Source organism: Musca domestica, unplaced genomic scaffold (genome assembly GCF_030504385.1).
Source record: "Musca domestica strain aabys unplaced genomic scaffold, Musca_domestica.polishedcontigs.V.1.1 2, whole genome shotgun sequence".
Lineage (NCBI taxonomy): Eukaryota > Metazoa > Arthropoda > Insecta > Diptera > Muscidae > Musca > Musca domestica.
Window position 1 is genome coordinate 35,960,815 of NW_026712249.1, and position 21,613 is coordinate 35,982,427.

The window sequence follows — 21,613 nt, forward strand, 5'->3', positions numbered from 1 at the left end:
AAGTTATTGCAATATTTAAATGCGAAACTTGAAGAAAAATCTGTTTATAATGTAGCTAAAATCATCAAAATACCGAATATAGGGGGTACCGTTATATGGGGGCTATACGAAGACGTGGACCTGCATGGCCCATTTCCTGTTTAATGCTGCCGTATCTATTACGAACTTCAAATACCAAATTTGGAACGATTCCGTTAAATAATGTCGCTAAAATCATCAAAATACCGAATATGGGGGGTACCGTTATATCGGGGCTATATGAAGACGTAGACCTACATGGCTCATTTTGATTTGACTTAGGATGTAGCATCCATTTCGAACTTCAAATACCAAATTTGAAACGATTCCGGTAAATAATGTCGTTAAAATCATCTAAATACCGAATATCGGGGGGTACCGTTATATGGGGGCTATACGAAGACGTGGACCTGTACAGATAATTTTTTGTCTTAGGTTGTAGTATCAATTACGAACTTCAAATGCCAAATTGGAAACAATTCCGGTGAATAATGTCGCTAAAATCATCAAAATACCGAATATCGGGAGGTACTGTTATATGGGGGCTAAATGATAACTTGGACCTACATGGCCCATTTACGAACTTAACCTGCCTACTGGCAAAATATACATATGTGCAAAATTTTAGTCTTCTATCTCAATTTGTTCGAAAGATAGCGTGATTACAACAGACAGACGGACAGACAGACACACAGACAGGCAGACGGACATGGCTAAACCGTCTTAGAATTTTACGCTGATCAAGAATATATATACTTTGTTGGGTCTGACATGAGTATTTCGATGAGTTACAAACGGAATGACAAAATTAATATACCCTCCATAGTATGGTGGAGAGTATAAAAATCGCTCGAAGTTGAGCGGCAACACTTCTGAGAGTAGAACATGTTATAATGTATCAGTCGGTTTTGCCGACAGATGTATACCTCCAGCCAATGTTCGATTATTTAAATATATTTTGACTTCTGTTATGATTATTCAAACTGTTGACCCTCTATGGAGTTTAGGTATCGAAGGAATGGGCCATTTCGTATCGGCCCTAAATTAATAAGATATATATTGCGACATGCTTGGCTTGGACTATATTCCTTTACAGAGATCTGTGATAATTTTTAGAAAATATTAAAATGTACGTAAGTTACCAGATATAGTCCGAACTTTTCGATTTTCACAATTCATCTAATACAGATAAAACCAGGAAGGAAGAGTCGAAAGGAAGGCGGGCCAGCTACATGATACCCTACACCACTATGCATAGTTAATAGAGCACCCGTAACAAAATAATTTATTTGAAGTAGATCATAGACCACCTATCAAGATATGTATTTAGAGCAGTTATAATTTGGTTTCAGAGGGATATGGGAGGCATATCCAAGTCTGAATCGATTTTCAGTAAATTTCACGAGAACATGTTTATCTTTTTTACAAAATAACATTGCTGTAGAGTGCATGATATCACTTCGAGAAGGATTATATTAGAACCAGTAAAAAAGTCTTAAAGTCGGGCGGGCCGACTTTATTATACCCTACACCACCACTTTAAAGTTTTTATGGGAAAATTCAATCGTACACGCTATGATTATAATTATAATTTAAAGTGCCCATTTGATATATATGGAAGCTATGTTCAAATCAGAACCGATCTCGATAAAATTTGGCAAAGATATTTCTGAGCTGTATTTGATATATTTCCCTGAATATCGTTTTTACGGAGTGCATATTACGGCTGTGGGTAACAAATATTACAAATCGGATGAACTGTATATATGGGAGCTATAGCTATATCTCAACCGATCTTCACCAAATTTGACATACTAGCTTCTAGACTCAATTCGGTCGTAAGTGCCAAATTTCATCCAATTTGGGCAAATGTTAGACGTTTGGTGCACAATCCAAGGTAAATCGAACGAAGTTATATATGGGAGCTATATCCAAATCTGAACCGATCTCGATACAATTTAGCAAATGTATTTCTGAGCTGTATTTGATATGTTTCCCCAGATATTGTTGTTACAGAGTGCATATTACGGCTGCGGAGGACAAAAATAACAAATCGGATGAACAATATATATGGGAGCTATAGCTATATCTGAACCGATTTCGATCAAATTTGTTATACTTATTTTCAGGTCCAATCTGATCGTACTTGAAAATTCCATACTATTCGGACTGATATTACATGTTTGGTGCACAATAAAAGGCAAATCGGACAAAGATATATATGGGAGCTATATCTAAATTTTGACCGATTATCTCCAATTTCAATAGGGTTCGTCCTTGGGCCAAACAAATGATTTGTGCAAAATTTCATCTGGATAGGGCGATAAATGCGATCTGTACTTTGTTTACAGAAATACATGGACAGACGGACGGACGGACATACATAAATCGACTCAGAATGTGATTCTATGAAGATCCTCAAAAGTAACTATGGGTCTATCTCGCTTCCTTGTCCATGTTACAAAGACATAATACCCTGACCACCTTGTGGTGTAGGGTATAAAATATATCGGAGCCAAGGTCCAGCAAATGGAAACGTACGTCCCGAAATTCCATTTGGGCTGATATTAGCCATTATTTGCACAATAAACTTATAATCGGATTAAGGATATAAAGGGTGAGATGAAAAAACTGTAACCAAATTCAAACTGCTGTAATTTCTAAGCCACTCGTCCGACAGCTGTTAAAATTATTCCAGTGACAGCTCATTGTATTGCTTACAAGCGTACAAAAGCATTTTGGCGAGAATTTTCCAGAAAAGAAGTTATTCGCGAATTATTCGGGATTTATTTATATTTGGCTGGAAAACCACAATAGCTATCGTTAGAGCACTCCAGCATTTAAATGTGAATCAATCTCTTGTGTCTCGTAGTAGCGTAGCCCAACGTCAAGGAAGTGGACGGAAGAACAACATCAGCAGAAATGGTTCGAAAAGTAAAGAAGCGACTTGATCGAAACCGGCGTCGCAGTGACTGAAAAATGGATCGTGACCTGAACATAACGCAATATTCCATTCGGCAAATATTGAAAGCCATTGAAACAGGGGTAAAGCCATTGAAATTCCAAAAAGTGCAAGAACTTACACCTCAACTGAAAGAAAATATATTCAAAAGAGCTAAAGAGTTGCTTTGCTTCGCTGAAAGTGGTGAACTGCCAAATTTGGTTTTCTCTGTTTCCGATGAGAAAACATTCGTTGTCCAGCAGTTTGTAAACAAACAAAATTATCGTGTTTACTTGCCAAAGAGGTCAGCTTAAAATGTGCACCTTCGGTCAGCAGAACCTAAGCGCTGATCATGGTGACGGTCGCCATAACATCCGATGGTCGCCGTGGACCGTGGCATCAGAATAAATGCCGAATGTTATCGCGAGAATATTCTGGACGGCGTATTAAAGCCTTGGGCACGCAAACATTTTGGCCACAGACCTTGGACTTTCCGACAGGACTCCGTGCCATCGCACTCAGCGCGCGTCACCCAAATGAGGTTCCTCGCTTCATTTCCAGCACACAAAGGCCACCAAAAGCTCCGGATACCAATCCGTTGGACTATTATGTCTGGAGTGTTTTGAAAAGAAAGGTTGGCACTAAAAATCGATCACCTCAAGCAAGTGCCTCGCCGGAAATGGACCAAAATAACGCAGAGCAACATTCGGGTAGCGTGTGACGGTTTCATTGGCCGTTTGAAGGTCATAATTCGTCGAAATGTGTCCAATTCGAACAATTATTCTAAAATTGAATTAAAAAAAATGTAAAAATTATGGCGTTTGACTTTGTTGCAGTTTTTTTTTATCTCACCCTGTTTATACTTTATGGAATATACGACGAATATTTAGGGATGTTACAAATGGAATGAGAAAGTTAATAATCCCCTTCTTTTCAAGGTGGAGGGTATAAATATGCCGAATATCTTTAAGTACACTGTAGTGGCTGCTATACGAAGGAGTGGAGATGTATGATGCGGGGATGTTTGCAACATACATGAATACACAATATGTCTTTTTACAGAAAAATCAGCTTCAAATTGTAACTAAAACACTGAAAGCACTTTAAATCTGCCGGTACAGTTCTATACCAGAACGAGGACTCATATGGTCCATTTTCAACACCAACAATTTTATAGACCTTTAATACATCAGAATAAAAGTTTATAAACTAATTTCATTTCGCTCGGAAGCTAGAGTGATTTCCTCAGAGGGAGAGATAGACGGACGGACATGGCTAAATCGACATAGAATTGTATGTCGGTCAAGTATGTGTATACTTCGTGGGTTTTAAAATTGTTTATTCGTATATATTCTAATGGAATGACAAACTTAATATACCCTCCATACTATGGTGGAGGATTCTGAATCACTTTTTGTCCCACCCGTTGGCGGATTTCGTCCTAAATTAACACATAACCACTGATAAATATATTGATTTATTACTTCGAGATACCGTTAAATATACACAAGTCTTAGAGGACAAAACAAATTATTAACAATTCATAATTTTTCTAAAACAATTTAAAATTAAATAAATTCGAAAATCGTCGTTGAGCTTCGGCCAAAGGAGTTCTCTTTGTTTCGGGCATCGTCACAAAGAAACCCACAGCTGTGAGCAGAATCATTATACCCATTGCCATTAGACTGCCGTCGTTGCCTATTGAGACCTGGCTTACAATAACAATTTGTACAATTTGTTCTACAATAACACAGACAGCCATGCAAAATGATTTGGTGCGTAGCGGAAAAGCTTCACCCATATAGACAGAGGAGATGGGCGAATAGAGGCCGGCGAAAAATTGCAGGCACATCCAAAGCGACACGACGGTTGAGATTTTATGAGTATTTAACAAATTCATTGAATGATTCACAATGACGGCCATGGGAATCATGAGGCCTCCCATAGTTAAGGTCCAAACACAGGATGGTATTTTGCGGCCCAAATTGTCCATAATCACCAATGCCATGCCACTGCCAATTATTCGCAAACATCCAGCCAAAATGGGAGTCCAGGAAATTCCAATTATCACATTGGAATAGGTTAGGAGTTTGGTCAAAATGGCCGAGTAGGCGAAGGCCAGCAGCATACTGCGAAAGAATATCATTTTGAAAAGTGGTATCAGACTATGCAGCAGCAATTCCCTTGGTGTCAGATATTCCTGTTCTTGAACATAGTGTCGTAGTTCTTCCAAACGCCGATTAGTTTCCAAGGTTATGCTGGGCGTTTTTTGCAATTGACTTATGCATTCCAAGGCGGCGGTGTCACTACCCAAGCGTATATAATCCACTGGTGATTCAATGAAATACACAAGAGAACCCGCTGCCAATATAGCCAGAATTATATCCAATATTCCATGTAGACAGTTAACCGAAAAGCTCGACATTGCATCCCACTGGGAGGTGGAAATCATCTGGATGGCAATACCCAGACTTATGGCGAATTGTTCCAAACCCAGACATAGACCACGTATACGATTGCGGGATAACTCACTGGCATGTATGAGATATGGTGTTGTGGCCAAACCCACAGCCATGCCGTTGAGATAACGTCCCGCCACCAAGGCATCAACATTGCGGGGGGCACTAGTGAAAATTATGCCACCAGCTAGGATAAGGACCGATGAGGCAGCCTATAAGAAATTGGAAATTATTTAATTATTCGAAAGTCTCTTTAAGAGAGTTGCCTTCTTACCATAATAAATTTCTTGGGCAGCACATATCCAAGTAAGATGGACACCAAAGCTCCCAGGGCCACTCCAATAAACCAGCTGTAATAGAAATGCAGATCGGTTGCAATATCTGACCAACCAACACTTTGGGCCAGGCTCATGCCAGCCGAAAGGAAAATGAAAACACCTGAAATGGAAAGAGGGAAGAAGTTAAAAGGGTTTCAAGTTAAAAATTGGTAAGCACACATGTCACTTTTAGCGCGACCGGTAAAGAGAACGGTATTGCCAGTTGGTCTGAAAAATTTCCAACTGTTCATGTATTCGAAAATTTCCATACGGTACTAAATTTAGTACAATTTGAATTTGGAGGAACGATTGGAGCTGGAATCCTGAAATTTGAAATTAACATTACAGGCGAAGTATAGAATTGGGACGTGGAGGAAGTTTTCGATATTTGTACTTTTGAGCGCGAAAGTACTAAATGGTACAAAATCTAGTACAATTTAAATTTTGAGAGAACCAATAGAGTTGAAATCCTGAAACTTGAAAATTTGGAATGAAAGGCACTGATGGAATGAAAGGTATTGATGGATTGCAGAATATCAAAGGCTTTTCGGAAATTCAAAATACAAAAATTTCTAAACTTGCACTATTTAGTTACTATAAAGAGTGATAAAAACTTGATAAAATTATCCCTCTATTTAGGTTACTTTGCCATGTGAATTTTCAGACGCCGACACACGTGACTTCTTTTTCAGCTCTACTTTCATACTATGCTGGATTTCTGTAAAAATTTGACCTGAGTGGTCCGAAATATTCCATCTTCACAACAGATCTTGTTTTAGTAGAAATATCGGGATGCGTGAAATTTGAAGAGAATCGGATGCTTATTATGCTATCTATGAAGGTTACTATTGGTCAAAATTAGGCCCTTTGTGGGGTAGGTACCAGAAGGAGTGCCCATTTTCGCTTCCAATATAGCACAGATACAAATATTAGGATTTGAAAGATTTGAATTGGATGTTCCTTTCGTGTCGTGAGGTAAATTATTTTCAATGAAAATTTTGACCATTTTGTGGGGGAAGTATAAGAAAGTGTTGACCGAATTTACCCGTCCTCGAACTCGATCTAATTTTCACTATAATATTACGATGTACCAAGATTGGACGAAATTGTATACTTCCTTTGAGGTTTATCGTGCGCACCAGTCAGTGAGACAGACAAACGGACGGACACCCTTAGATCGACTCTAAATGCCCTGAGAGGGATTTGGCCCAAAGACACTCAAAGTATATAACCGTTATTTCGTTTTGACCGTATAAAATGATATATAGCCCTTTTACTGAGGGTATGAAAATCCACGAGCCAGTCACCGATAATCCTTCAATATCCAAAGATTGCCCTCGGAAAATTATTAAAAAAAAAAATATGGACCCCAAAAAGCAAAACTTCCGGGAAAATGTTTTTTAAAAATTTAAGACTTTAATATTTCCGGTAAATATTTCGCGACATTACAGATTGTCCCTGGAAAAAAAATGTTAAATCTTCTATCCCAGCCCTGATTGTTTATAAAAAAATATGTGTAAAAAATCTTGGACTCTTGAAAAAATCTTGCACTGATGGCTCTCGGAAAAATATCTATGTCGTAATATCTGACAGCTCTTGAAAGAATATATTTTAAAGTCCACGACTATGGCACTGACAGTTCCTGAAAATATATATTAGCATAGCGCAGATAATCCTTCAAAAATATATTTGTAAAAAATCTTCGACTACAGCACTGATAGTCTTCGAAAAGAAGCTGACGAAAGCTCTGACAGTTCTTGGGAAAATATTTTTAAAAATCCCCGACTACACCATTGCTTGTCCTGGAAAAAATCCTAGGTTATAACTCGGATAGTCCTAGTAAAAATATGCTAAAACCATCCACGATTATTACTCCGATATTCCTTCAAAAACCTTTTTTAAAAATAATCCTCGGGAAACATATTTATAAAATTTCACATGAAAAAATAAATGTAAAAAATCCCCGACTCTAGCAGTTATTGTTCTCGAAAAAAGTCCATGGATATAATACTGATAGTCCTTGAATAAAAATATTTAGAAAAAGAAAAAAAAACAGCTAAATTCGGCCGAAACGAACTTTTAATGCCCTTCACCATTTCGAAGGAACTTGAAAAATGTCAAAAAAATCCGTCGAAAAGTACCGCTCAAAGGAAAATTGTTATATGGGCGCTAGACGTGGACCTGCATACGCAATTTTTGTCATAGGTTGTAGTACCCATTACGAACCTTAAATACAAAACAAGTAAGCAAAGGCTATAGTCGTGCGGGACCGACCATGTGATGTCCTTATGTCCACATCAATTTTGGAATAAATTGGAATTCTCAAAATCGCCGGGATTAGAAATATTCGCGGTTTAATGGGGAATTTGACTTTTATTTAATATTAAATATTATAACACGATGACCATCAAAATTGCAAGGATTCCGCCCAGGTCTAAGCTCTAGCCCCATGCTAACTTCCGCGTCGATTGGTCTATAATTGTGACCTGTAGAGCAACTGCAAAATCAGGAAATTTTTCAGTTTTTGGTCCATTTCAACCCCTAAATATTATGCGATCATCTCCAAAAGCAAAAGGGTTCTATTCTGACCTTAACCTCACCTCCATTTTAAATTTCGTGAAGATCGGGCCATAATTGCGATAATTGTAGAGTGTTTACAAACTAACATAGACAGACGGTCATATAGCTAGATCGACTCAGATCCATCCAAGATCCATATATAATTTCCTATGTGGTAACCAATATTTCGAGGTGTTACATAATTTTTGGCCCAATCGAACTTATCATACCCCAACACATAGTGTTGTAGGGTACACAATTCCGGTGAATAATGTAGCCAATATCATCAAAATACCGAATAAAAAGAGGTGCCATTATAAGTTGAAGTACCCATTAGGAATTTTAAATACGAATTTTGAAACATGTCGCTAAACTTGTCAGTGTTTCAAAATATTGGGAGGTAACGTTGTATGGTGAATAGACGATATCGTGATGCGATATAGACAATTCTCTTCCAGGGGGTAAAGTACTTAGAAGGAACTCCTTTTGTTAATTTTCAGACAATTACATTGACAAATTTGGCCACATTCATTAATACCGTAGCCCATTTTCGAACCGATGTAGCCCATCTTCGAACTTGACCTGCCTGCAGACAAAAGACTGATTTGTGCAACATTTTAGCTTCCTATCGTTTTGACTATAGTGTGATTACGCTGATCAAGTATATATATACTTTGTTAGGTCTAAAATTATTATTTCGATGCGTTACAAACGGAATGACCAACTTATTGTACTCTCCATAATATACATGGTGGAAGAATCGGAAGAATTTGTTGAAAAACTTCATGACTATGGCATTTACGACCTTGGAAAAAACCCAGGTTATGCCACTGAGAGTCCTGGGAGACAAGTTTAAAAATACACAATTCCGGTAGGAATAGCTCTCTGACATATATTTTTAAAAAATCGACGGTCATAGTTCTCGTCGAAACCTTAAGGTTTTAGCACTGATATTTCCCGGAATATATATTTGAAAAATCTCTCCACGATTCTGATATATAGGTCTTCTAAGATAGACATTCTTTGATTTTTTTCTGCATTCCTCACCTGTGGTCAGACAACTCAATTGTTTCGGATTAAAATTGGCCACAGTTGGTGGCGGTAATGAATTGCTACCGGTGGGTTGTATATTTGGTGTGGATTTTTGCATATTGTTACTTGCAGGCAGGTTATCGAATTTCCATACACAATTTGAAAATAAAAATAAAACCAAGGTTTATTTTGGTATGAAATAAAATATTTTAATATATTCCGACTAACTGTTTGCACGCTTTTCTCAAGACTGATGCTATCTCTTGCGAATTGCTTTGTCTATTGCAATATTGTGCTGGGGCTGATAAGATTACCGCCACCGCCGCCGCCCCCTTCTTAGGTTGTGGTGCTGGTGATTGTGGTCATAAAAGAACCTAAAGATAAAATATATTATTTATAAACAATCTTTTTTTATATAGGTAACTATTTCATATTGTGTACATGGCCTTCCTATGTATTAGTTTAAATGGCTAGAAGTAATAACTCGACGTCTTGGGAATACCCATTAGACATTTTGTTTGGCAATCGATAGGTCTCATATTTCAAGAATATTTTCCACAAGAAAATCTCAACTATAATCGTGAAGTTAAAAAAAAACAATAGACACTTGAACCATGACAGTTACAATTGTGGACTTTTTAAACGCATTAATTTAAAGATCATCCTAGGCTTTTTTAATATTTTTTCATATTTGGATATTTTTACTTGTGGATTATTTAAGAATATTTATTCAAGGTCTATTTTCAACGATAATGGGCTAGTACAGCTTGAGGAGTTTTCAAGAACAAAATTTTGATTTTTATGATATTTTTTAAAATATTTTTAAATATTCAGATTTTTTATGTGATTGCTATGATTTCTAAGCCACTCCTTTGACAGCAGTTAAAATTATTCCAGTGACAGCTCATTATATTGTTTACAAGCGAACAAAGGCATTTTGGTGAGAATTTTCCAGAAAAAAAGTTATTTGTGATGGAATTTAAGCGTGATAGTGCGATAAAATTATATTTGGCTGGAAAACTACAATGGCTATCGTTAGAGCACTCCAGCATTTAAATGTGAATAAATCTTTTGTGTCTCGTTACCGTGATACTGGTAGCGTAGCCCGACGTCAAGGAAGTGGACGAAAGAAAACAGCAACATCAGCAGAAATGGTTCGAAAAGTAAAGAAGCGACTTGGTCGATACCCGCGTCGCTGTGGCCGGAAAATGGCTTGTGAGCTGAACATAACGCAATATTCCATTTGGCAAATATTGAAAAATGAGCTCGGGGTAAAGCCATTGAAATTCCATAAAGTGCAAGAACTTGCACCGCAACATAAAGAAAATAGACTCAATAGAGCTAAAGAGTTGCTTCGCTTGGCCGAAAGTGGTGTACTGTCGAATTTGGTTATCTCCAATGAGAAAACATTCGTTGTCCAGCAGTTTGTAAACAAACAAAATGATCGTGTTTACTTGCCAAAGAGGTCAGTTGAAAATGTGCATCAGAAGTCAAGCGCCGGCCATGGTGATGGTGTGGGCCGCCACAACAGCCGATGGCCGCTCTCCGCTCGTATTAATCGACCGTTGCCGAATATTGAAATAAATGCCGAATATTATCGCGAACATATTCTGGAGGGTGTATTAAAGCCTTAAGCACGCGAACATTTTGGCCGCAGAACTTGGACATTCCAACAGGACTCAGCACCGCCACCGCACTCAGTACGCGCCACCCAATAATGGTTCCAAAATGAGGTTCCCCGCTTCATTTCCAGCGCACAATGGCCACCAAAATCTCTGGATAACAATCCGTTGGACTATTGTTTTTGGAGTATTTTGGAAAGCAAGGTTGGCACTAAAAAATACCAAAGTGTCGATCACCTCAAGCAAGCGCTTCGCCGGCAAATGGGCAAAATACCACAGAGCACATTCGGGCCGCAATTCGTACCAAAGGTGACTAATTCGAACAAATCTAAACTTATTCTATAATTTGATGCTATTTCCGACATTTTTTGCTTTCATGCTATAAAATTTAAAAAAAATATGTAAAAACTAAGGCTAAAATTTTGCACACATGTCTATTTTGCCAGTAGGCAGTTCGTAAATGGGCCATGTAGGTCCACGTTTTCATATAGCCCCCATATAACGGTACCTCCCAATATTCGGTATTTTGATGATTTTAGCGTCATTATTCACCGTGGTAGTTTCAAATTACGTTTTTAGAGTTCGTAATGGGAACTACAGTCCGTGACAGAAAATTGCCTATGTAGGTCCAGGTCTTCGTATAGGCCCCATATATCAGTACCTCCTTATATTCGGTATTTTTACGATTTTAGGTACAATACTCACCGAAATTGTTTGAGATGTCGTATTTGAAGTTCCTAATAGATGCTACAGCCTGTGACAGAAAATTGTCTATGCAGGTCCAGGTCTTCGTATAGCTCCTATATAACGGTACCTCCCTATGTACGGTATTTTGATGATTTTGGCTACATTATTCACCTCTTAATTCAAATTTCGAATTTGAATGTGGTAACAAGCCATTACCATAGTGTCTATGTAGGTGCACGTCGTACAGGCCCTAATATATTCTATATTCGCTATATTCGTTACGGTTAACAGAATTTTTGGCGAATGTTATCTTTTTCGAAAATTTTCAAATTCGTTCTAAATGGTTGAGGTTCGGCCCGGCCGAACTTACTGCTTGTTTACTTGTTTTTTTTCTTATTTTTTTATTTGTATTTGTCAAGGACCAAAACATTTTTGATCTCGGATTTTTAAATGAAATCATCTATAGCTCATCACAGGTATAATTTCGGTTTTTTATTAAAATTTTTCCAAGAGTTTCAGTTGCAACCAGACATTTTTTAAATATATATTCTGCCCATCTCAGCTTTATTTGCGTATTTTTAATCCTGTTTTTTAAGGAACATTGCAGCTACAATTGTGAATTGAGGAATGTTTCAGGAACGACCATACTACGAACTTTTTTTTTTCAATAATTTATTTTTTTTTGATTTTCCGAAAACATTCTCTTTGTAGTTTTTTCCATTATCGTTTTGCTTAAAACATCTTAAAATTAAAGAATTTTCTAAAACCTGCTTGAGCCTCCCTCAGCGATGTCTTCTTCGTTTCGGGCATTGTTATCAGAAATACTGCTGCCGCGACTAGGATTATAATACCCGAGGCCATTATAACGACTTCATCCTTGGGATGGGTTACGAAAATAACGATTTGTATGATTTGTTCGACAACAACACACAAGGCTATGCAAATGCCTTTCGAATGGAGAGGAAATGCTTCGCCCAAGTAGACCGAGGTTACGGGCGCATAGAGACCATCCGCAACATGGATTGCAATCCAAAAGGCAGCGACTTTGAACATTCTATGACTGTCATAAATGCTATAGAAATAATCCAGAATAACAGCAATTGGTACGATGAGACCACCGATGGCAAGGGCCCAAGCAATGGCGGGTAATTTGCGACCGGCTATATCAACAATGGCCATGGATATGCCGCTGCCGAAAATGCGCAAAGAACCGGCCAATATTGGTGTCCAGCTGACATCCAAGACAAACATCGTGTATGTCAGGGCATTGGTAATGACCGGCGAATAGCTGAGCGACATTATCATACTGCGAAATGCCAACATTTTAAGCAATGGTACTAGGCTGCGCAGTACGACTTCGGAGCTGGACAAACTGTTTTCTTCTCTCACATAATCCTTGAGTTCCTCCAGGCGTTGATTGGTCTGCATGGTAATGGCGGGTGTGTCTTGCAACTTACTCAAACAATCCAGGGCAGCAGCATCATCACCCAAACGTACATAGTCTACTGGGGATTCAATGAAATACCACAGACAGCCCATGGATACTGCGGCCAAAATAATATCAAATATCCCCTGGAGACTATTCTGGGAAAAGCTCGATGATAAACTCCACTGCGAAGTCATTATCATTTGCAGGGCCAGGCCCAGACTGATGCAAAACTGTTCGAGGCCCAAGGAGAAACCACGTCTGGTATTGCGAGACAATTCACTGGCATACATTAGATACTGAACAGTGGCCATACCCAGTCCAATGCCATTAAAATAACGTGCCACAATTAGAACACTATAGTTCGTTGGGACACTGACTCGGGTAATTCCACCGACTAGAATCAATATCGCCGAAACAGCCTGAAATTGAATGGAAAAAATGATTAAAATTGCTATGGATTTTTGCCTGGAACGAGGGACCACAATACGAACCATAATAAATTTCTTGGGCAGTACATAGCCCAATAACACCGAAAGCACGGCTCCAATGGCTACAGCAATAAACCAGCTGTAGAACAAATGCAAAGTGAATGGACTATTGAAATACACAAAAAACCAGCCTAAACTTTGGCCAAAACTCATGCCACCCGAAACAAAAAGGCAAACACCTGAAATTAGGAAAAAGGGAAGGAGAAAAATAAAAAAGGATTTGATTATAATCAACAATAATAAAATTCTGAAATGTGTTGGAGAATAGGAATGAGATAAGTCGCGATTCTTGAAAATTCGTAGGAAAAGGTACTATATATTTGTATACCCTATAAAAGTTGCCTATACTATATAAAAGTACTATATAAAAAGTAGCCTATGCAGGTCCATGTCGTCGTATGGATCCTTATGTAATTGCTATATTTGGTATTTTTAAGATTTTAACAGGATTTTTAACGGATTTATTTTTTTTTTTGAAAATTTCCAAAATCGTTCCAATTGGTGGAGGGCCTTCAAAGATCGGCCCGGCCGAACTTACAGCTTTTTTACTCATTTTTTGTTTAAGGGCTGCCATACTATTATTCTTATGTGAAATGTTTCATTTATAATCTTTGAAACTTTTTTATACCCTCCACCATACTATGGAGGGTATATTAACTTTGTCATTCCGTTTGTAACTCCTCGAAATACTCATGTCAGACCCAACAAACTACATATATTCTTGATCAGCGTAAAATTCTAAAACTTTCACATGTGTGGACAGAAAATTGTTTGTGCAGGTCCACGTCTTCGTATACCCACCATATAACGGTACCTCCCGATATTCGGTATTTTGATGAATTTAGCGACATTGTTCACCGGAATTGTTTCAAATTTGGTATTTGAAGTTCGAAATGGATACTACAGCCTATGACAGAAAATTGTCTATGCACGTCCACGTCTTCGTATAGCACCCATATAACGGTACCTCCCAAAATTCGGTATTTTGATGATTTTAGCGTCATTATTCACCGGAATTGTTTCAAATTACGTATTTAGAGTTCGTAATGGGAACTACAGTCTGTGACAGAAAATTGTCTATGAAGGTCCAGGTCTTCCCACCCACCCATCGTATGTAATACCCACCGAAATTGTTTGAGATGTCGTATTTGACGTTCGTATTAGATGCTATAGCCTGTGACAGAAAATTGTCTATGCTGGTTCAGGTTTTCGCACAGCTCCGATATAACGGTACCTCCCTATATTCGATATTTTGATGATTTTAGCTACATTATTCACGGTTTATTTCAAGTTTCGAATTTGAATATGGTAATTGCTTATGACAAACAATGCATATGTAGGTCCACGTCGTATAGACCCCAATATAACTGCTATATTCGGTATTTTTAAAATTTTAACAGAATTTTTTAAGGAGTTTATTTTTTGAAAATTTCCAAATTTATTCCAAATGGTGAACGGCCCGGCCGAACTTAGTGCTTTTGAACTTGTTTTGTATTGTCACAATACAATCACTTATATTCCATAATTAGCAACATTTTCGACACACTTTTTCTTCTCGCACTACACCACCGTAGTGGTAGGGAGGTACAATTATATGGTGCACACTGCCGGTGCATCACGATGGCTCACTCTCTCTCTCTCTCCGTTTGAGGTCGTTTTTAATTATGGTTATAAAAATGCTAATATCATTTGTTACTGAAAATATCAATTATTAGCTCACCGGCGCCAAGGGTTGCCATATAGCCAGGTTGAAAATTTTTCATGGTAAGAGGTGGCGGTCGCCCTGAGTTGGTGGGATTTGTTGTCGATGTTGTGGTTGCTTGCATGTTAATTTTTTCTTTAATAATTTCTTAAGGAAAATCCAGCAAAGTTTTCTTCGTCTATTTAATAGATATTGCGACTAATGCCATCAACCGTTTGATGGTGACTGAGAAAAAACAAAACAAATGCTTTTTGGGTGTCCAAATATTGATGATTTAACAATGATGATAAGATTTTTAGCACCACAGAACGTGTGGCTAATCAAAAAAAAAAAAAAAAAAAGAGACGGCGATAAAGCAAATTTCACCCAAATTTCGAGATAAAGTTTTGCTAAAACATACATTTACAGCCATCTTTGATATGGTGTTTAACAACTTCAGGTGGGGGTAACAAATCAAATTTGTTTATTCACTTGTGAATCAAAAATTTGCAAAAAAAAAAAAAAAAAAAAAAAATATAAAAAATCAATAATAACAATAAAGTATTCTGAGTCTATCTACTAAACATTTTCTATATATAATAGTGTGACTAAGAACGGCGTTATGACATAAAGATAAATTTTTGGTGCTCCTTTTTCGATAATCAATTCAAAGAGCTACCATGTAATTCCCCCGGCCTTTTGGCTATCGAATTACTAATCTTGACATAGAGTACTATAGTACTGCTTATCTGAAACTTTGATTGTGTGAATTATTATCAAACTGATCCACTTGCAAATTAACACTGTGGAACAATTTTTCTAAATCATTAATTAATCGCAACAGCTGTAATATGATATTTTGGATTCCAAATGGGGAAATATGTCAAAAAAAAAAAAAAAAAAAAAAAGTAAAAAAACTGTAACTTCGGCCCTGTCGATCTTTGAATACCGTCCACCCATAGGAATGAATTTGGCAATTTTCAAAAAAAAAAAATAAATAAATAAAATAAAATCCGTTACAAATGCCTGTTAAAATCTTAAAAATACCGAATGTAGCCCTTATATTAGGGTCTATACGACGACGTGGACCTGCTTAGGCAATTTTTGTCATAAGCCATTAGAATATTCAAATGCGTAACTTGAAAAAAAAAAACAATACGGTGAATAATGTAGCTAAAATCATCAAAGTAGCGATTATCGGGAGGTACGTAGACCTGCACAGACAATTTTCGGTCTTAGGCTGTAGTATACACTACGAACTTCAAATACCAAATTTGAAACAATTCCGGTGAATAATGTCGCTAAAATCATGAAAATACCAAATATCGGGAGGTACCGTTATATGGGGGCTATACGAAGACGTGGACCTGCACAGACAATTTTCTATCATAGGCTGTAGTATCCATTACGAACTTCAAATACCAAATTTGAAACAATTCCGGCGAATAATGTCTCTTAAATCACCAAAGTACCAGTATGTGGTGGCTACAACAAAACGTCAATACCAAAAGTCCTGCAGACATAGTACTATAAGGATTATATTAAGGAAATATATATCGGAGCCACAATGGATAACAAATTCTCCGGATACCAATCCGTTGGACTATTCTGTCAGGATTGTTTTGGAAAGCAAGGTTGGTACTAACAAATGCCAAAGTGTCGATCACCACAAGCAAGCGCTTCGCCCTGAATGGGCCAAAATACCGCAGAGCAACATTCGGGCAGCGTGTGGCGGTTTCATTGGCCGTTTGAAGGCCATAATTCGAACAAATCTAGACTTATTCTAAAATTTTATGCTATTTCCGACATTTTTTGTATTTTATTTCTCACCCTGTATTTTGTTTTCTTACTACCTTTCTTCAATAAATAACTTTTAACATGACAATTTGGTTCACGCCATTTTTTCAAAACATCTTAAAATTAAAAAATTTCCTAAAGCCATCTTGAGCCTCACGCAGTGATGTCTTCTTCGTTTCGGGCATTATTATAAGAAATACCACAGCAGCAACTAAGATAATAATACCCGATGCCATGAGCGCAGCACTATCATCAGGATGGGTGGCCATAAAAATGATGTGAATAATTTGTTCGACAATTACACAAAACCCTATGCCGAGGCCTTTCGAGTGTAGGGGGAATGCTTCACCCAGGTAAACAGATGTCACAGGCGAAAAGAGACCATCGGCAACGTGTAGCGTAACCCAGAGAGCAACGATTTTCGACATTTCATGATATATAAAGATGTTATAAGATGTATTCAAAATAACAGCAATAGGTGTGATGAGACCTCCGATGGCAAGGGCCCACGCGGTGGCGGGTAATTTACGCCCTAGTATATCCACAATGCCCAGTGATACACCGCTGCCGAAAATACGCAAACAACCGGCCAATATTGGTGACCAGCTGACATTGACGACAAGCATGGTGTAAGTCAGGGCATTTGAAGTTATCGCCGAATAGCTGAGCGATAGCATTATACTGCGAAATATTATCATTTTGAGTAGAGGTACCATGCTGCGCTTTACAATCTCAACGGTTGATAGATTATTTTCCTCCCTCACATAATCCTTGAGTTCCTCCAAACGTTGATTTGTCTGCATGGTGATGGAGGGGGTGTCTTGTAATTTACTCAAACAAAGCAGGGCTGTAGACTCATCACCCAAACGCAAATAGTCCACTGGGGATTCAATGAAATACCACAGACAGCCCATGGAGATTACGGCCAAAATAATATCAAATATCCCCTGGAGGCTATTCTGGGAAAAGCTCGATGATAAACTCCATTGCGAAATCATTATGATTTGAAGAGCCAGGCCCACGCTAATGCCAAACTGTTCCAGGCCCAAGGAGAAGCCACGTCTGGTATTGCGAGACAATTCACTGGCATACATTAGGTATTGAACTGTGGCCAGGCCCACGGCTATGCCACTGAGGTAACGTGCTGCAATTAGAGCGTCATATCCCATTGGGGCACTGACACGTACAATTCCCGTAATAAGTGTCATTATCGCTGAGGCTGCCTACAATGTGAGAAGAATAAGAAAGACGCTTGGTTAGGGCTATGTCCTTGTTTTGTTATACTCCTACACGAACCATAATAAACTTCTTGGGTAGTACATAGCCCAATAACATCGAAAGCAGGGCTCCAATAGCAACGGCCAGAAACCAGCAGTAAAACGTATGAACACTTATTGCAGGGCTTAAGGGCACATGAAAAAAACCCAAGCTTTGGGCGAAGCTCATGCCACCCGAAATGAAGAGGCAAACACCTGAAAGTTAAGGAGAGAGTAGAGGTGAGAACATTAAAATTGATTATGAGAAAATGTTAAAGACTTTGTAATATTCCAAAAAAATAAAAAAATCTACGTTAATAGCTGTGATAATACTTCCACCTATAGCCCTAATGGTCCTTGAAAAATATTCTTTAAAAAATCCACCTACAGCCCTAATGGTCCTTGAAAAATATTCTTTAAAAAATCCACGTTTATAGCCCCGATGGTCCTTGAAGAATATTCTTTAAAAAATCCACGTTTATAGCCCCGATGGTCCTTGAAAAATATTCTTTAAAAAATCCACGTTTATAGCCCCGATGGTCCTTGAAAAATATTCTTTAAAAATCCACGTTTATAGCCCCGATGGTCCTTGAAAAATATTCTTTAAAAAATCCACGTTTATAGCCCCGATGGTCCTTGAAAAATATTCTTTAAAAAATCCACGTTTATAGCCCCGATGGTCCTTGAAAAATATTCTTTAACAAATCCACGTTTATAGCCCCGATGGTCCTTGAAAAATATTCTTTAAAAAATCCACGTTTATAGCCCTGAAGGTCCTTGAAAAATATTCTCTAAAAAATCCATGTTTATAGCCCTGATGGTCCATGAAAAATATTCTTTAAAAAAATCCACATTCATAGCCGTGATGGTCCTTGAAACATATTCTTTAAAAAATCCACGTTCATAGCCCTGATGGTCCTTGAAAAATATTCCTTAAAAAATCTATTTTGTAGCCCTGATGGTCCTTGAAAAAGTATTCTTTAAAAAATCCACGTTTATAGCCCGGATGGTCCTTGAAAAATATTCTTTCAAAAATCCACGTTTATAGCCCCGATGGTCCTTGAAAAATATTCTGTAAAATATCCACGTTTATAGCTCTGATAGTCCTTGAAAAGTATTCTGTAAAATATCCACGTTTATATATGGTCCTTGAAAAATATTCTTCAAAAAATCCACGTTTATAGCCCCGATGGTCCTTGAAAAATATTCTTTAAAAAATCCACGTTTATAGCCCCGATGGTCCTTGAAAAATATTCTATAAAATATCCACGTTTATAGCTCTGATAGTCCTTGAAAAGTATTCTGTAAAATATCCACGTTTATATATGGTCCTTGAAAAATATTCTTTAAAAAATCCACGTTTATAGCCCCGATGGTCCTTGAAAAATATTCTGTAAAATATCCACGTTTATAGCTCTGATAGTCCTTGAAAAGTATTCTGTAAAATATCCACGTTTATATATGGTCCTTGAAAAATATTCTTAAAAAAATCCACGTTTATAGCCCCGATGGTCCTTGAAAAATATTCTTTAAAAAATCCACGTTTATAGCCCCGATGGTCCTTGAAAAATATTCTTCAAAAAATCCACGTTTATAGCCCCGATGGTCCTTGAAAAATATTCTTTAAAAAATCCACGTTTATAGCCCCGATGGTCCTTGAAAAATATTCTTTAAAAAATCCACGTTTATAGCCCTGATGGTCCTTGACAAATATTCTTTAAAAAATGCACGTTTATAGCCCCGATGGTCCTTGAAAAATATTCTGTAAAATATCCACATTTATAGCCCTGATGGTCCTTGACAAATATTCTTTAAAAAATCCATGTTTACTGCCTGATGGTCCTTCAAAAATATTATTTAAAAAATCCACTTTTATAGCCCCGATGGTCCCTGAAAAATATTCTGTAAAAAAATGCACGTTTATAGCCGTGATGGTCCTTGAAAAATATTCTATAAAAAAATCCACGTTTATAGCCGTGATGGTCCTTGAAAAATATTCTTTAAGAAATCCACGTTTATAGCCCCGATGATCCTTGAAAAATATTCTATAAAAAAAATCCACGTTTATAGCCGTGATGGTCCTTGAAAAATATTCTTTAAGAAATCCACGTTTATAGCCCCGATGATCCTTGAAAAATATTCTTGAAAAAATCCACGTTTATAGCCCTGATGGTCCTTGAAAAATATTCTTTAAAAAATCCACGTTTATAGCCCTGATGGACCTTGAAAAATATTTTTTAAAAAATCCACGTTTATAGCCCAGATGGTCCTTGAAAACTATTATTTAAAAAATCCACGTTTATAGCCCTGATGGTCCTTGAAAAACATTCTTTAAAAAATCCATGTTTACAGCACTGATGGTCCTTGAAAAATATTCTGTAAAATATCCACGTTTATAGCCTTGATGGTCTTCTGGAAATAAACTTTTCAAAATCCAACAATGGTCCTAGATCGTCCATTAAAAAAGTAAGACTCACCGGCACCCAGGGTTGCCATATATCCAGGTTGAAAGTTTCCCATTGTCATGGGGGGTGGTCTCTTTGAACCGGCGGTTGTTTGCATGGTTGTTCGTTAATTTTACTAAGGAAATCCAGCAGGTTTTTTTATTTAATAAATATATTTCGACTACTCCCATCAACGTCTTGATGACGACTGATGCCCAAAAAAATGTTTAATATTTTGGACATTATTGATAATGTTTATTAGATAACAACAGGTGTATGGCTAATAAACAATACCCAGATAAAGCTAGTGTTCATAAATATAGATTTGCCAGGGTTCACGTTCACCTCCTCGAATATCTGATATGTGGAAACCTTGCCAACAAATGTTTCACTTTTGATTGCCAATTAATAATTTCACAAGAATTCAAAGAAAAGTATTGGCTCTCTTGGTCACTCTAGCAGTTTTAGATTTGGAAACGGGACATCCCATATTTGATTGGGATAACACTTTTAGACTTGGATCGGTTTTATCAAAATAATAGCCAATAACTTTGTAAAGCCCCCCACAATCTAAATAGGTATACTAAAGGTTACCCCTTCACTCAGTGATATGAATTATGAGCGAAAAATATGCACTCAGCAAATAACACTGTGGAAAATTTTAAGAAATAGCAAGTACCCTCTACTCATTTCGAAGTTTACCGAGTAGGATATTTGTAAAACCTTTGCAAAAGGGACGCAGATCAAATTTTTTGACCAAAACAATTTCAACGTCTCTTTTCATTATAACCAACAAAAACATCGATACCAAAATTTCAGCATTCCAGCTATATAAATTCACTCAATACAAAATTTAGTAACATTTAGTACTTTTTTTAGTACT

The 21,613-nt window shown here is 37.3% G+C and overlaps 3 protein-coding genes across 3 annotated transcripts; all 3 read right to left on the bottom strand.

The window, feature by feature from the left end:
- Nucleotides 1–4,420: 4,420 nt before the first annotated feature.
- Nucleotides 4,421–9,588, bottom strand: LOC101892864 (uncharacterized). Its single transcript, XM_011295526.3, has 3 exons — nucleotides 9,342–9,588; nucleotides 5,693–5,856; nucleotides 4,421–5,630 (listed from the first exon to the last, which is right to left on the bottom strand). The coding sequence occupies exons 1-3, from the start codon at nucleotides 9,442–9,444 to the stop codon at nucleotides 4,512–4,514; spliced, it is 1,386 nt and encodes a 461-aa protein (XP_011293828.1). The 5' UTR covers nucleotides 9,445–9,588; the 3' UTR covers nucleotides 4,421–4,511.
- Nucleotides 9,589–12,112: 2,524 nt separating this feature from the next.
- LOC101893033 (uncharacterized) lies at nucleotides 12,113–15,488 on the bottom strand. The gene is made up of 3 exons (XM_005186652.4): nucleotides 15,273–15,488; nucleotides 13,556–13,731; nucleotides 12,113–13,483 (listed from the first exon to the last, which is right to left on the bottom strand). Exons 1-3 carry the CDS (start codon nucleotides 15,376–15,378, stop codon nucleotides 12,368–12,370), a joined length of 1,398 nt encoding a protein of 465 aa, XP_005186709.1. The 5' UTR covers nucleotides 15,379–15,488; the 3' UTR covers nucleotides 12,113–12,367.
- A 1,549-nt stretch (nucleotides 15,489–17,037) lies between these two features.
- On the bottom strand, nucleotides 17,038–20,952 carry LOC101893215 (putative metabolite transport protein YwtG). Its single transcript, XM_011295527.3, has 3 exons — nucleotides 20,764–20,952; nucleotides 18,327–18,502; nucleotides 17,038–18,253 (listed from the first exon to the last, which is right to left on the bottom strand). The coding sequence occupies exons 1-3, from the start codon at nucleotides 20,846–20,848 to the stop codon at nucleotides 17,138–17,140; spliced, it is 1,377 nt and encodes a 458-aa protein (XP_011293829.1). The 5' UTR covers nucleotides 20,849–20,952; the 3' UTR covers nucleotides 17,038–17,137.
- Nucleotides 20,953–21,613: the final 661 nt, after the last annotated feature.